Raw genomic sequence first — 17,503 nt, forward strand, 5'->3', positions numbered from 1 at the left:
AAGTGTCTTAATTGACTTTTGCTATTTACACAAGGCACTTGTTCTGTCACCCTGAAATTTTCAAATATGTGCCCTCTTTCTCCTTATATGTCACTGTAGTCACAGATACATTATTTAGAACTGTTTCCTTTTAGCCATTACAGGGATTCATAACTAGGAATATGGGTGAATAAGATGCCATGTGGGTACTTGTTACAGTTCACGTTACAAATTTATGACTTAATAACTGTGCACGCTCTCTTTCTGTGGAGATAAATGTAGGGTAACTTACTACCTTAGGTAGAAAATGTAAAGAGCATGTATACAGACATAAATTCTCATCACAGGGTATCCTACTGTGCTTTTTGTGTACTCATAACTGAGGTTGAGTTGTAACGTATGTCAACAGTGACTTGATAAACCTGAGTTTTATCTGTGCAGGTGTAAATAGCTGTGAGGTAAATTAAGTCTTATTTATGTGACCTTGCTTCATTTGCACTGTGTCTGAATGGGAGCTAGTTTGTCTGCAGTGCTTTCAATTTAAGGCTTCAGAACTGTTTTCAATCTTTTTGTGAAATATTCTGCCATGGAACTAAAGGAATTTAAGCCTTAGGCCAAAAAGAAAGTAAATTCAAAAGATGATTGTATTTCTCTTTTGCTGTGTCTCATTGCTAATACAGTTGGTAAAGAGAATGTTTCTTATGTGTATCAAATTACTAATTCAACAGCTGTTTTCCAAAATGGACTGTATAGTAGCCTGGATTTTAGAAATGAATGTTGCATGCTGATTTGATTTGGAAGGAAATACTTCGGTTTCATTTTAATTCATACTCATTATTAAGAATTACTTTGTGAACATTATCCCATAAATCAGCACAAGTGGACTGAATATTGCAAATGTTACGCAATATGTAGCCCAGTTAATGGTTGGATATAACTTTTCATTAAAAGTTCACTGTTAATATTTTGTAAACAAGTATTATTTGGCAGAACAATAAACCTAACAAAAGTTAGGATAATAGCGAATAGGGCTTTGCCTGCCCTGAATGAATACTTGATTTGAGGTTTGAATACAGTCACATCTAAATACATCTAAATATTGCTATACTGCTATTATTTCATTAAAAATCTGCATAAATTCAGGGTATGCAGTGAATTCAGTTTTCTCAATTAATACTCCTCTGCTTCAGATGTCTTCATTTTATACAAAATGGCTTATACATCTGGAAGAATGTGTTAGGTCTGCTGACCCTACATCAGAAGGCAATTCAAAAGCATCAATGCTTTTCTTGCTTGAAGAAAAGCGAGTGCAGCCAGTTCGCTGCCAGCTTGTTGGGTGTTAGTCAGTGCTGCATCCTTTCTGTTAAGCAATTCTTATGCTCGTTCCACAAATGGTCCAAAAACAGTTCATCTTTTTTAAAGGCTCATTTAAAATACCATTCAGTCTTATATATAAAAAAGGTGTTCTGAACTCTGAAGAAAAGGATGTAAGATGCTAAAATGTGCATGTAAACTTTGGACCAAATGAAGTATCTGTCTCTCATTTCTGGGTATTAGTGCTTCCAAACACTATGGTACAGTAAAAGAGTATCTCTCTGTGATTGTATCTGGCTCAACACAGCTCAGTAACATTTTTGTCCTCAGGAGCTTACTTGTCATGAAGTGGAAACTGGGTGAAGTTTAGCTCTGGCTGTAGATCTGGTAACAAATTTTGTCCTTGGTACGACAGGTACTTGGGAGAATTAAAAGATGTGCATGTATCATATAGGACAAAATTTGTACAGTAGTATTTTTAATATTGATGAACCATAAACAATGTCTTTAAAATTAGATGTCAGAGTTCCCAACAAATTGATCTGTGTAAGCTGGGAGCTAGTGATACTGACGCGATGTAGGGTTACTTGGTCAGTTTTCAAGGAATTTCATACTTGTGTGTGTACACACACACTCTCTCATATATATATATATATATACACACATGAGGATGATATGTATTCTGTATGTATTAATATTTGTCTGTAACATGCATCTATATATCATGGATATGTATACGAGTAAGACTGTATGTGTGTATAATATACACATAAATAAAATAAATACAGGTACACATTTGAGTAGTACCTCATTCTGTTTCTGAAGGGAAAAGCACGTATGGGGGTTTTTTGGATGCTTTTCTTGAAGCAGCAGTCACATGTAAGTCACTCTGCTATGCGTAAAGAGTAACTTTGCCTATTCTTTGCTTAAATTTATTTCATAGTCTGGCTTGGAGAAAAGTAGATAATTGCATGCTGAGTGACTGTAAAAAAAGGAAAGGAATAGTTTTAAATTTGAATGGTTTAGTAGTTATACTAAACTGTTTTCTAATGCCAATCAATACATAGATGTCTGTTTCATCTCTGTCATTTTTCACGGAATAGTTATATGGGAGCGTAACTAATTACAGTGACTTTTTGCAAGGTTTTTATGGTGAGCTGTTTTGATCTCTTTATCCATTTTGTTCAGTAACTTGCATTAACAAGAATTTGAAAGAGTGTATTAGTCAAAATAGCTCTTTTTAATCATAAATTTTTGGTGGTGACTAGTTTGATACTACAGATTTTAGTGTGTTCAACTTTTCACTAAACTATTATTCTCTCTCTTGATGCTTGTTTTCCCTGCATGGTTAGGATACGAAGTAAGAATGGAAAGCAGAATGTGCCATTATCCACAGCAACTGTGTCTATGGTTCACAGTGTCCCAGAACTGAAAGTTAGCTCTGAGGTAAGTACCATCATGCTTTCTTTATTCATACATTTCACTGTAGCTCCACAGTTGAGAAGCTTAATTATAGGAGTTTCTTCAATGTTGTATATACTTCATACAGAAAGTTTGGCTTCCCTTTGAAGAGGAATTTGATGTTGAGCATCAGTAGCCCAGGGTTTTTATGTGTTTACCCTAATGTGGATTGATTGTTATCAGCTTTTATAGTGTTATTTTAGAGCTGTGCACTGAAAAGATGGCACTTCTGTGACAGCAGCCTGAAAACTTGCTGCTTTAATGTTTTTGTCTCTAAGAATGAGCAGTTTATGGAAAGTTCAGTTTCCACTAGCTGAAATGTGTTCAAAGCTTTCAATGTCTTTGAAACCTAGCTTCACCCTTCACCTTGAAATTGGTCCCACTAGATATAGTAAAGCTAGTTTGTTTGCAACATACCTGTATGTTAAATTTTTTTCATTATTTTTCAAATATTCCACTCAGCTGAGTTATCAAAATATGCTTGTTCATCCCTCAGTTTCTTTAGAGGAAAAAGCATGTTTATTTTGAAGATAAACATTCTGTTTATCTTCCTTACCAACCTGATCTTTTTTTACCTTTTTATGTTGCTGCTCGCTTTTTTTTTTTTTTTTTTTTTTTTGGTGACTCCTCAAAGAACACCAGTGAGAAGAAATGTGAAGATGTAAGCAGCTAGAAGTGTCCCCGTCATAGAGGAGTGTTTCAAAGGGCAGTTTGCACTTGACTCCTGCTTCTTCATAATGCTCCACTTAACTTTGCTTTTAAGTTTAGGTGTCTTGTGGGTAACACTGCAGCTTGCGATCAGAAGTGGTTAAAGTGAACACAGAGCTTAATATGGTGCTTTGAAAGTTTGTAAATATGCACAAGAGGAGTAAACTTCAACTCAGATTTACTGGAGTATAAGGTCTTTGATATCAGTGCCCACATAGAACTACATAATCGAACTATTTATGTCTGAAGGCATATATTCTTTAATCTTAGGTTGACAGTTATAATCATTTCTGTCATTAGCAGCTTCAGTTTTGTACTCAGGCTAGTGTTATCAGCCGTATTATACCTCATCGATAAAAAGTGCTGAACGTAGCAGCCAAAGTTTTCAGACCTGCTGATGAACTTGTCCTTTGTGTACCCCAAAGCTACTGCTATTTCCTCTAAAGACTCTTGGCCTTAGATTAATTTGGTGGTTACTTATTTATTAAATGTGGAAGTTGTTGTGTTGAGTTTATCAATTTTAAGAGTTACTAGTGTCACAAAGATTGAGAGTAGACTTTAGGAATATTTTTTTTTCTGTACAAAAATTGCTCACAAAGCTGCTGTCACTACAGTTATGTTGAAGCATCATTACTTATGCAGATAGTTTGTAGCTGAACTTCTTCTCAAGTTTACAATACACAAAAGGCAATAAACCTAATTTTATTTCTTCTAAGCTAAGCTTAGTTGTGAATATTTTGTTACAGCAAGCTGAGCAGCTAGGAAGAGAAGATCAACAGCGACTACATCGAAATCGAAAACTGGTGCTCATGGTAGATTTGGACCAGACATTGATCCATACTACAGAACAGCACTGCCAACAAATGTCTAATAAGGTAAGTATTTGGTGTTAACTTTCAAGACAAAGTAACAACAGGAATATTTCTAACAATATTTAAATGATGGTTCTTTAAGAAAACATTTTGAGGTTAGGTAAGATTGTAGTTGAAGAATAACAGAAAATGAGAAACAAGTCTTCTGAAATATGTTCCTTTTTTCTCTACGTTTAAATTGATGGTTTTCTTTCTTCCATTTATGCTTTCCTGCACTTTTTCATTCCAGTCACTTAAGCAGGAAGTTTCAGGTAGCGATTTTTAATCAATGCTTTCCTTCCTCTACAATTCACAAGCTGAGTACTCAGTAATGAGACTTTTTTCCCTCCAAGTCTGAGGTGGATATAGTGAATTACTGTTCGAAGTCCCTTTTTGGGTAATCCTGTGTGTTACTACATCTGTCATTCCATGAATATGTCTAGTGAGTTTTTTTCCTTCTTCAGTTTCATTGTTTTGGGGGGAGTTTGGGTGTTGCTGTTTAATTTCTTCATGAAACACTTGTCATTGAACTGATAGGGTCTATTGGCTTGTAACACTTCCAATTTGGAAACTTTAAAACAAAAAACACATTGGAATGTGTCTACAGTGTCTTGTACAGGAGCATGGCATGACACTGGAGTTTGAATTTGCATTCTCGCATGTCCAGTAGGTTCAGCATGTGTTCACACCTGCTAGCAAAAAACAAGCTGTGAATGTACTTTGCAATTGAGAGGAAAGGGAACAGTGAATATTCAGCTTAAAGATTAAAAAAACTTGTGTATTTGAAAGGCTATGTCTTCATCTGTATAAATACATGGTTTGAAGAAAAACATTTTTTAAAAGATTTTGAGATTTTTAACTGGGATCTTTATCTGCAAACTTCCTTCCTGGTTTGCTATCTGATAGTATGTTTCCGTAGACATAATATTTTTTCATCTAAAAAAGTCTTGCTCTGAGCTCAATATGTACTGAAACTAATCTGAGTGAAGTTCACTGAGTAGTACTGATTGGAGTGAGATCCTGAACTTTCTGAGAAATTTCTCAAGTTGCTTTTTTCAGATTGGTTTGCCATAAGTAAAGATTTGAATGAAAGTTACCTTGATCATAAACTTTTCAACAGTGCAGCTTCCTGCATTTGAAAAACTTAGTGTTGGACTGCCTGGCACAGAGCAAAAATGTGCTTTGGATTTTATTCATCCACATAACCTTTGTGGCTGAAACTTGCCTTAGCCTAGTCAGACCGAATAAAAGTAGTGGCAGTGATGGAAGAGGGCACTTCTGGAATGCTGGCGTTTTTGTTTGGTATTTTCATATTAATGAAACATGCTCTTTCTTCCAGGGAATATTTCATTTCCAGTTAGGTCGAGGTGAGCCTATGTTGCATACTCGTTTGCGTCCTCATTGTAAGGAATTCCTGGAAAAAATTGCCAAGCTGTACGAATTACATGTTTTTACTTTTGGCAGCAGATTGTATGCACATACAATTGCAGGTGAGTAGTATGTTACATTTAACAACATTTATGTAATCAGCCTTCATACTCATATAACTAGTTTTCTTTCTGTGGTTGTTTTCAAGTATTTGTTCTTTGTTTTGTGCAAAACCACTTCCTAAATAGTCCTGTAAGCAGAATTCTTGGCTCGTTTACAAGGCAGTGCCTGTATGGCCTGTAATTTTAGAAATAATCCTTTTTTTCCCATCAGACATGCTTTTTTTGCTTTCCTGATGGTTAGAGAATCAGATTGTGGCATGACAACTAGTACCTTCCTACTGAATTAAGTAAGAAATTATGCTGATGGGCTCTAAAAATGATCTGCAACATCACTTGTCTTAGAAATCTAAAGGAACAGTTCCATAAAAATCAACAACATGAAATTATCTCCCCCTGTGGGGAACACCGCCTTCCCCCCTGCCGCTGTTTCCTTTCACCAAAGGAAGTTTGGCTGCTATAAATCAATTTACAGCAGTTCTCTTCATGTCCTGCAGCTGAGATGTGCTTATTTGAGGAAAAGCACAGATGTAGCAGTATTTTCACATATTCTTCTCAAGAACTTAGAAATACTTTTTCCTAGTAACTGAAAACTTGCATTTAAATTATAGCAATAGTATTCTGTGGTGTCGATCACTGGCCAAAATGTTTTCTTTTTCCCAACAAGCATAAAAGAAACCTACCCTGTTATGTAAGCATATGGGTCAAATTGATGTTAGGAGTGTGACCATGAGTTTTAAACTGTAAAATTGGCTTTCACCCCATCTTGAGTCTTCCTTGACAGAATAGCATTTTTACCTCAGACTTTCCCTTACTAAGTCTGTCAGGCTAAGACAGTATAATTAACAATGTTTTACGTTGTGACTCTGCATGTCAAACTGTCCTTGCTGCTGTTCCATGTCTCCTAACTTTTTTTAAGTTGTCTTTAACGTTGGCTTTTTTTGTGTCATGGCGCCATGAGTGCCTTGAGCAACGCTATCCCAGTGATCCCACTTCTTGGCAAGAAAGGAAGATTCCAAAATAGTTAGAGAGCTAACTATCCTAGTTAGCTCTAGAACAGTTTAGAAAAGGATTGTGTAATTAGAGAATTTATTATGCATGTTAAATAAGCCACAGAAGATGCTTGTAATGACAAATATAAGAGACTTCTGTAATCAGAAAGTGATACTTATTTGTGGTCTCCAACTAATTCTCCTTGAAAGAAAGTTCAGGAGAGGCATGTCCTGTCCTGCCCGTCCAAGTGAATGTTTCTACTTTAGTCAATATTTATTGGTTGAGTTGTTTGAAGAATCTTCCTAAAGCTTTGTCAGTCTCACTGTTGGATTATACGTTGTGTACTGCTAATGCATTAACACTTTTGTACCCTGCTGTCCTTCTTAGAGTGTGGTTATTTTTTGTGTAGCAAAAGGGGAATGGTTTTCTTATACACTAGGTCTAAATACCTGCTAGTAAGAAAGTGAGTAGGCAATCTTCCTGACTTGGATCTATATGCCAAAATCTGCCTGTGGCCTAAGGTCAGAAGACGTATAGCAAATAAGGTCGGAAGACATATAGCAAATACGCTTCAGAGCCAGGGAGAAGAATGAGTTACAGAGGTAGTTAACTCATGATGTGTAAGTGCTTTCCCAGTGATTGATCTCTCAATGTGTGATTTGGTCCTGTGTTTGATCATTTTAGTCTCTGAGCTAAAATTTGGATTACCCTGCAGTCCCCATGCTGGCACAGACTGATACTTATAATGTGACAAGCCTGTTTGTGGGCATCATACTTGAGCGGCTCCATCTGTTCCATAGAGGAAATAGCCACCAAATGAGCAAATTAGGGTATTGCTGCTTCCTGACATCCCCAGACTTCTGGATTTTTGCCTGAAGCTGTCTAACCTCATCAAAAGCATTCAAACTACAAGTGGATTACTTGTACAGTGATGATGATAGTTTCAGCTGAAATATGTTGGTATGGAGAAACAGTTGATTAGCCTTTGGTCCACATACTCACCTGTGTAACCAAGATGCAGTAACAGAGAAATATATAGCTAATACATACAGAGAACACTTGATGGCAGTATTGGTTAAATGATTCCTCACAGAGAGCTGTCAGTTTGATGTTTTACCATTATCCCTATTTTACATAAAGGAAGGACTTGTAATAAAACGCCGGGAATGTTTTTCATAAGAAAAAGGTTGTTTTCTTAGGTTCTCCATATACATCCTATATGTCTTTGTGAAATCTGAACTCTGAGCTGCTCCTTCCATGTCCTGGAAGGCTTTTTCCTCATTTTGCAAACAGATGACATCTTGTGAGTCCTTTTCTCTCATCCCATCTGACTCCTATCAGCTGTGAAGTGAGATTAGCTGATATTTGTAAACACCATTTACGTCTGCTGAAGTCATTTATCCTAAACCCTTTCTTAGTTTGACACATTTACAAAGTGGTATCTTGTAGTACGTTTATGAAGATGAGTTTTGGATTTTATAATCTAGACCTTCCTATAGGATTTCTCTTCCACATAATGATTTTGACCAATTGTTAGTTAATTTTTTTTCCTGCTCTGCATAAGAGAAGTTCAGTGTATTTAATACTGAAGTCAGCTTAAATGCTGGTTGTAAAAGTCAATGCCAATGTGAATTTTGAGTTCAGAGGCCACTAGGCAACAATAATGCAATGTGAAATCACTCTAAGATTTATCGTGGAATTTAGAAAGTAGTACTAAGTTGAGGGCATTCATATGTATGATTTGTTACAGTAAATATATTACAGTGTGTATTTCAATAAATACTTGACAGAATATGTGTGTATATGTAATCACCAGTGTCTGAAGGTCTCCAATGCTATTGAAAGGTTGGGTCAACAGCTCTTTCCAGGTTCTAAAGTAGGACGTGAAGTAGAACTGGAGGTGACCTGATTTTTCAGAAATTCCATTTTAGATTTATTTTTAAAAGGAATTCTTCAAATTCATGTTGGATCCTACTGTTATATCACTTCTACTAGGAATTGCTATTTAACTCAATCTGTCTCTAAGATTTGAGACTTCCCTAATATGAGTTAGTTACTTTTGAACGTTGCATCTTGTGATGGTTTTTTAGCTTAACTTTACAAGTCTTATTTACAAGTTTCCTTTTCTATGAGAGTCTATGTAAGATCAGGTAACACAGCTTGATAAGACTGTATATGCAAAGACCCAGACTGACATACTGGAAAACAAACAACTGGGGGGAATAGTCTCTGCTAGGTAAGTCTACTGAATAGTCCCTTTTAATATGGCAGTCAAAGGATAATGATCGTGTCTTCAGTTTGTTCAAGACACTACTTAGAGGCATACTTAGCACATTGTCTAATTTATGAGAATAAATGGGAGGTCAGTTTTGATTTGAAACAGCAAGTCTTTGTCTTCAATCATTTTGACTTCTACAAAAGGCTTTAATTTTTTTAAACATGCTTACAAAATGAGAAATTCATCAACATCTACCCTTCTGCTGGAGTGATTTGTGCAAACTGATACTTCTCCAATAAAAAAAAAATCTGTTAAGAAAAACATTCATTATCAACACTAAGGCAGCAAACTGTGACCATAATCATTTTTCAGGAGATGGTGGTGGGAAATGGATAGGAATACATAGATAAATAAATGAAACAAAGTTAACAGTACATCTCAGGAACACTTTCACTGTTTCTGTATACTCAATGAGTTTATACATAGACCTTTTCATTGCTGTGAAGTCACAAAACTTGCAACAAAATGCCCCCACAGAAAAGTGACATCGTCTAAACAGATGCTTTTTTGGTGGTCTGTATTGACTTTTCTTAAAGAAAAAGCCACCAATACTTTGGAAGGTATCACCAATTTGAAACCTGCAGCTTCATTATTAAAAGTTAATATCCAAACAGTGTACTATCATAAAATTCTAAATCTTTCAATATGTAGGTTGTGAAAAGATTTTTATTTTGAAGGTGGTAGAGTTTTTCGTGATGAGGGTTTCCCAGTTCTTTTTGTTACTGAAAGCAGTATAATAATGATTTTATTTTTTTAATAAAGAAATTAAATCTTAGCCTTTACTTAGTTTTGTCTTGGAGGGTGTATCTGCATCTACTTATTTTTAATGTAAAGTTTTTACTTCTTCAGATTTATGTTCTATTTGCAATCATAAACCAATTGAAAGTTAATGTTTTAGCTAACAGTATGTGATCTAGCGGCTAGTTGTCTTGTTTGCTCTTGCATGGAGTAGAATCACGAAATAGGTTGGTGAATAGCCAATATAGCCTTTTCAAAGATTTAAAGACGATATTAACATACTATTGAAGAAAACAAATGATGTATGATGAATGAAATATTTTCACAGGGAAATGGCAGATAACATCAGGATTATGTCTGTTATATTGATTCAATTGGCTAGGCAACATCCAAAAGAAACCAGTTTAAGACATGTAAAGAACTTCTTTTAAAGACCAGTACTGTTTCCCGTATTGCTGTTCAAGTAGCTTAGCTTTGAAAGACCCAACTCTCTTAAGATGGGCTTTTATCTTTGCAGGTGCATCTCTGGTGAGCGGTATCCTCAGTGTATTTTTAGTGAATTATCAAGGGGAAGAAAGTATTAAAATTAATAAGTCTTTACCAAGGCATTATTGAAAAGTTCCAGAACACTACCTCATCTCTAATCCCTGGCAGCCAGAGTTTCTGTGTTTGGGCTTTCTTAGTTCAACTTCCCTTTTCTTACAGTTTTAACTAGACAGCACTGCAAGTGAATGCCTGTCGTGGTTTAACCCCAGTCAGCAACTCAGCACCACGCAGCCGTTTCCCCCTCCCCCTCCCAGTGGGGTGAGGAGGAGGAAAGCAAAGGAAAAAAAAAAAGTAAAACTCGTGGGTTGAGATAAGAACAGTGTAATAACTAAAGTAAAATATAATACTAACAATAGTAATAATGAAATATAATAATAATAGTAATGAAAAGGGATGCAACAAAAAAGAAGGGGGGGGAAGGAAAAAAAAACCAGTGATGCACAATGCAATTGCTCACCACCCGCTGACTGATGCTCAGTTAGTTCCCGAACCGCGATCCGCGCCTCCCGGCCAGCTCCCCCCTGTTTATATACTGGGCATGACGTTCCATGGTATGGAATACCCCTTTGGCTAGTTCAGGTCAGCTGCCCTGGCTCTGCTCCTTCCCAGCTCCTTGCACACCTGCTTGCTGGCAGAGCATGGGAAACTGAAAAGTCCTTGGCCTAAGATAAGCGCTACTTAGCAACAACTAAAACATCAGAGTGTTATCAACATTATTCTCACACTAAATCCAAAACACAGCACTGTACCAGCTACTAAAAAGAAAGTTAACTCTGTCCCAGCCGAAACCAGGACAATGCCTCATTGTGGTTTTACCATTTAATCAGTGCACTCCTGTCCAATTTAGTGTAGAGAGTCCCTGTGTATTCAGATAATTAGAAGAAGATAATTTCTTGGGGAGAACAGCAACTTGTATGACAGCTTATGTAGTTTGTCGAAATATCTATGTGTACGGCAATAAATCTTTGTAGCTAATTCTCTCAATTCATTATGCCTAGGTACTGCAAGGGTCTCACTACAGGGGATGATTCTACGAGTTTGCAGCAATTCTTAAGCATAGTCGGGTGAGTTAAGGTTGAACCTCTGTCCTTAACTCGGAATTTTCTTGCTTTTATGGGTTTTAAGTTATTCCAATTACACATTAATATTAAATACATACAGGATCAACTTTTCAGAAGTGATGACTGATTTTTTTTTTTATTTTGTTTTATTTTTTTATTTATACCCTCTGTTTTTGAAAACCCAACTTAACGTACTCCTGGGAACTGGACTTCTAAAAGGAGCTGAACATGTGTTCTATGCAAATCTCATAGCTCCTTGAAAGAAAAGTAAAGTTGGTCCTCAGAGTCTGTAGTCATTTTGAACTCTGGTTCTGGCTATAAGATGGCCACTATTTAAAATAAAGTAAAACTTTAAAAAATTGTTCCCAGATAAGTATTGACTGCCTTGTATTATTCATAAGAATAATGAGAAGTTGATGCTAACTTCAACGCAAATTCAGTAAAATGAAAAATTCAGATTAGCGTGTAAAATGCCAGTTTCTTTCTAAGCGATTACGTGACTGTGATCTGCTCATGAAGATGAACTTCATTATTGGAGGCTAGGTTCAGAAGCATGTGCATGTGTGTTTGTACACCCAAGTCACCATTTCCCTAAATAATGGCATTTTATCTTGCTTTAAGATCAGCTAGCACAGCTTCTCCTATTTTGTTTTTGGTTTGTCTTTTTTTTAAAGAGTGCAGTCAGAAAAGTTACTGCAGCTGGGCCTAAATATTTCTAGGAGTCCCTGGATATATTGATTATATGTAAATGTATTAAAGTAGTTGTTAGAGGTACAACTTAAAACCTACAAATGCAAGAGCTCCGGCTGAAACTGTCCCTTAACTTGCCCATTGTGCTTAAGCATTGCAGCACATTGCCGACTCTTGTGAGACTTCTCTGCAGTCCCTAGGCATAATGAGCTAAGGAGAGCATTTAGCTTTAAAGAACCACCTGTAGAGAGATAAATGTAAGTTGCAAAATCATGTGTATCTATCACTTGCTGTATCTCTTTCAGCCTGATTTATTTGGCTGTCACAAATTTAGTTATTTTAATTTCAATTTTGTTGCTATGTTGAAAGAAAATGAGATGGTATTTTAAAAATTAATCTCACTGCATTAGTTACAAATACTTGATCCACTGTGCTTACCCTTTCCCCCATATAATATCTCTTACCGTGAAATTGTCTGTTAGTTAAACTGCTGTTGCACAGATTAAAATAGCTGAATTTTATAGAACGTAAACAAGGAACAAACATCTTGAACATTAACTTTTTAATTTCTTCTTTCAAAAGGATTTTTGGACCCTGAAAAGAAGCTTTTTTCCCATCGGATATTGTCAAGGGATGAATGTATCGATCCATTTTCTAAAACTGGGAATCTTAGGTATGTATATGGGTCTTGTGCATTAAACAAAACAGGACAACAGAGAGACAGAATATGCTAAATGTAATAAAAATTACTCCCTCTGTACTTAACATGTTTATAGTCCTTCTTTATCTGCCTCTTAAATATCAACACCATCTCAATAAAACTGAGATGTTAGGCATTGCAGCATTTCATCTACTTAATGTGTTCTGTGATACTAGAACAGTAAGAATGTAAAGCAATGGCGTCATGTTTTCACTTATACTTTTTATTCTTGTAATAACTTTACCATATTTCCACTTTATGGCTTGTGATCTTGTATAATGACTTGTATGTTGTGTTTTTTTAATTAAACCAAAATTCTCAGTTTGAGGTTAATTCATATTTGAATATCTAGTATTCTGGCTTTCAAATGTGCTGTACATCTAGCAGCTTCTGTTCTTTAGTGTTTCTTGAAATTAGGTCATCTAGAGCCTTGAATTCATATTCTAGTCTAAATTCAGATACTGATCTTTTTCAGAGTATAAAGCCAAGATTTTTTCTAAAAGACAGATATGTTTAGTATTTCATAAAGCTAGATTAAAAATGATTGCCCCCTCCCCATCTGACCATAGCAAATGAGAAGCTTTTTTCTTCTCTTGCTCTGTTTTCATATGCATGTGTATATCTTAAGTAGTCTACCTCCTCCTCCTAGGTGATATAAGTATTAGTACTTTTTGCTTCCTTTGTCTTGGATTGAATGAGTCTACTCTTTAAAAACTGTTCTTAAGTCTTTTTCCTATTTATATATAGATAGTGTATTGACCATGTGATAGTTGGCTTTGGGCTGTTTGTCGACATAAACTGTGAAAACTAGACTGAAGTGTTGTAATGTTTTGTTCTTGCAGAGGTTTGTTGGTTCCTGCTTCTAGCCTTTGGGATAGAGATTTAAAAATAGGTGTTTTCTTTTTTTAGTAACTTTAATTAGTTTGAATATTGTATTTTGAATTCTGTAATTTTAATATTGCTGGGTTGGGGTTTTTTTGTAAGTTCATATATAAGCATGTCCTGTAGACATGCTCTTAATAAACCAGAACATCAACAGAAACTACTTTCATTGATAAAATTAATCTAGTTTTAGAAATTAATGCTGTCAACTGTTTTGTCTCTTAGAGATCTCTTCCCATGTGGGGATTCCATGGTTTGCATCATTGATGATAGAGAGGATGTTTGGAAGTTTGCACCCAATTTGATAACTGTGAAGAAATATGTATACTTTCAGGGGATAGGAGATATTAATGCACCTCCTGGATCAAGAGAAATTCAAATGAAGAAGAAAGGTAATTACATAGTTTTTAAACTGCTTTTACAGCTTTTTTCCACTTTTCAAATGTGATTGATGTGAGTCATTGTGGTGGTCTACTAGTATTGCTGTTGCACTCAGATGAGCAATCCTAGACTATTGTAGTTGACAGAGTGCTCCTGCAGCACAAATGCAAGCAGCTTAGTAAAACTGTACTATTCATGTTGATAGCTTTCCTTTTGGTGGGCAACCACAGCAGAAGTGGAGTACTAGTAATAGTATTTTGGCTGTTATGGCTGGAGAGCTGATTTGACAGTGCACCAAATTGTTCAAGAACATGTAGAGGAGGACAGTTTCTCTCCTCCCCGCTCCATGTAAAACAAGGCAGTTTTTTCTTCTCTGTAGGTTTCTCCTTTTCAGTCCCCTTCCCTACCCCACTTTGGAGCAATAGTTAATAAACTCTGGTCTCAGTATACTGCTGAAAATGAATGTTTTGATCTCTGCTTACCTCCCTGCCTAAATCACGCTAATAAAATTAGTGTGGGATTTTTAGCATCTACTGAATGTGGTGTTCTGGCATTTGACACTAGAACCTTATGTTCAACAGGCTCAGCAGCATAATACAAATAGTGGATTTAGAAGGTATACATCACTATGTTAGTATTAATTTGGGGGCAAAATGTATTTGAAAGACAATGTCTAAGAAAGAATTGCAGGGCCTTTTCCAGTTTAGCCATGTTTTTTGTTTGTTTTTTTTAATTTAATATATGTGACATCAATGTTTTTCCCTTGTGGAACTAGAGATGTCCAATATGGAAACAATAATAATGTACTCAAACTGAATCAGGCCACTATGATGCAGGACCTCTACGCTTGACTGATATTGTTACTTGCAGGGCAGGGACATGCACACAAAAGAGAGACAAAGTAGGGTGACTTCATCCAGTGTTCCTGATGAATGTCTGTGTGCAAATTTCTGGATGTCTACAGTTTCTTTGATTGTCTCTCTTTCTGCAGATATCTGAAGACATATCCTAAAACTATTTTTCTGCCTTTGAGTCTATTACCCTTTTACTTGCATTCCAGCAGAGTCTCAAATGAACCTCAAACAGCGTCTTTGTATTGCCAAAACGTGTATATCTTTTCAACTATTAACATACAGTTATTTTGGTTGTGAAAAATAGGAAATATATGAAAGCCATGGAAGTTTATAAAGGAGGTTCTTGTAGTTCTGGATTGGGATCTTCTGAAGTGAATTCTGCCCTATTTTTTTTTTTTTCTTCTCTGCAGTAGTTTCATTGCCCCGAGGTGTAATTGTAAAACTCATGCTACAAGATAAATCCTTTAATGTTTGCATAGTTAACAAATAATTACTTATGACCTGTGTGATTTAAAATAAAAAAAAAAAGCTGCTTGCACAGCTTCTTTACAAAAGTAAAGTTTGTTAGGTTTGCCAGTTCTTTCTAGTAATCATTGACACCTGAAGTATCTTACCAACTTTGAAAAGTCTAGTTGACACTTCACTATATTTAGAAGTCTAACCGCATATGTAAACTGTGTGTTTCAGGAAAAAGAAAATTGAATTTTGATTAAGCTTTAAAAAAAAAAACCTGAGAAAATATGTATATGTTTTATTTCTCTTTCCTGTGTCTTAGGAAACCACTCTACAAAACCAGAGGCACTGGATTCAGCAGCGACATCAGCAAAAGATGCTGAAGAAATAAAGAATGTTACGTGTGTAGAAGAACAAAGCAATGGTCTCAAGAAAGCTACAAAGGACACTTGCACTGCAAATGGAAGTACTTCTGTAAGCAGTGAAACACCTGACTGGGATATGAACTCGCGCGATAAAGTTAATGCCCAGGACTCCTTAAATGATAGCACTGATCACAAAGTGGACAGTGAGGTTGCTAATGATTTGACAAATACAAAAGAATCTCAGATTTTTTCAGAACAAGTTGATAGAACAGTGATAGAGAAGCAGCAAACCCAAGACAAGACAACAAATGACTTGGACTTTGAACTGTCTAGTGACAGTGAAAGTGACGGTGGATTGGATACCAGAAAGTCATCCACTTCTGTATCAGATAGTGAGAATGAGGAAAAGAGAAGCTGGAAGAAGAAATCCAAGCAACCTCTGCAGGATGAAAATTTACAGAAGGGGAGTTGCACTGATGTGAGTGAGAAAAAGGATGGTCTGGTGAACCATTCTGGGGACACGCAATCTCTACCTAGTGAAAATATTCATGACAAAACTGATCTTGAAGCACAAGAAGAAAGTGAACAGGAAAGCCTTTGTGATTTAGGAAATGGGTGTGCAGACAAGAAAGAAGCTGAAACAGAGTCTCAGAATAGTGAACAGTCTGGAATTACAATGGGTGAGTCCTTAGACCAGAGTATGGAGGAAGAAGAGGAGGAGGATGATACAGATGACGACGACCATTTAATATACCTTGAAGAGATCCTTGTGCGGGTTCACACTGATTATTACACAAAGTATGACAAATACCTGAAAAAAGAGATTGAGGAAATTCCAGACATCAGAAAAATAGTACCAGAACTGAAAAGTAAAGTGTTGGCAGATGTAACCATAATATTTAGCGGACTCTACCCAACAAACTTCCCCATTGAGAAAACACGGGAACACTATCATGCTACAGCGCTTGGAGCTAAAATTGTGAAGAATCTAGTACTGAGTGCTGATGATCCTGACAAAGCAACGCATCTCATTGCAGCAAGGACAGGTAGGTATATGAGACTCGAGTTTTCCATCAGTTTTTTTCCTGTTACAGTTCATTCATGCCTTGAGCTGTTTTTTGTATAACCTACAGGCTTTAATGTAACTGAGATTAGAATTGAAATTAAAGGGAAGATTCTTCCTAAAACAATTTAGAAGCCTCTTTTAAAGGCTTTTTTGCTGCTTTTTGATCAAGTGTGGCTTTTAATTGTTAAAAGGAGGACCCACTAAATAACCTCTGATGTAATGTGTCATGTCTCACTTCTTGGTTAAGAGTTGGTGATACTGAGTCTTTGACTGTTATAGATGTTGAATAGAAACTTTAACATTTGTGTCAGAGAAAAGTTTATAGTGATCTTGCTATAAAGTTATAGCAATGCTTTCTCGGTTTCTCAGATTTCACCTCTCATGGTTCAGTTTCACTTTGTATGGGATGCAAATGAATTATCTTAAGAGACTGGAATCTGATGATACTCTGTCACTGCTCTGTGCATAGCTTGTGTATCTTTGTCATGGGAGATGTAAGAGAGCTTAGCCTAACTTTTGATATGTCTTTCACAAAGCTACCTGTTTTTTACATAGCTATAATGGATAGGAATGTACCATTGGGTAGCTGCCATAGAGGAGCTAACAGGCCACCACTAGCTTCTAGTACAAATTTTTTGTGTGCACTCTGACCCTTGGTTCCCTCATTGTTGGCCTTTTGAAGTTGCATGGAATCTA

General features: G+C 36.1%; 1 protein-coding gene across 1 annotated transcript in view; it reads left to right on the forward strand.

Annotated features, from left to right (window-relative positions):
- The window catches only part of CTDP1 (CTD phosphatase subunit 1), a 115,728-nt gene that overhangs the window by 16,855 nt on the left and 81,370 nt on the right, over positions 1–17,503 (forward strand). Inside the window, 6 exon segments of the mRNA XM_050890840.1 lie at positions 2,646–2,739; positions 4,209–4,337; positions 5,653–5,803; positions 12,689–12,779; positions 13,914–14,080; positions 15,699–16,787. Of these exon segments, the coding sequence (XP_050746797.1) occupies positions 2,646–2,739; positions 4,209–4,337; positions 5,653–5,803; positions 12,689–12,779; positions 13,914–14,080; positions 15,699–16,787 (1,721 nt within the window).

This window comes from Gymnogyps californianus, chromosome 2, assembly GCF_018139145.2.
Source record: "Gymnogyps californianus isolate 813 chromosome 2, ASM1813914v2, whole genome shotgun sequence".
Classification (NCBI taxonomy): domain Eukaryota; kingdom Metazoa; phylum Chordata; class Aves; order Accipitriformes; family Cathartidae; genus Gymnogyps; species Gymnogyps californianus.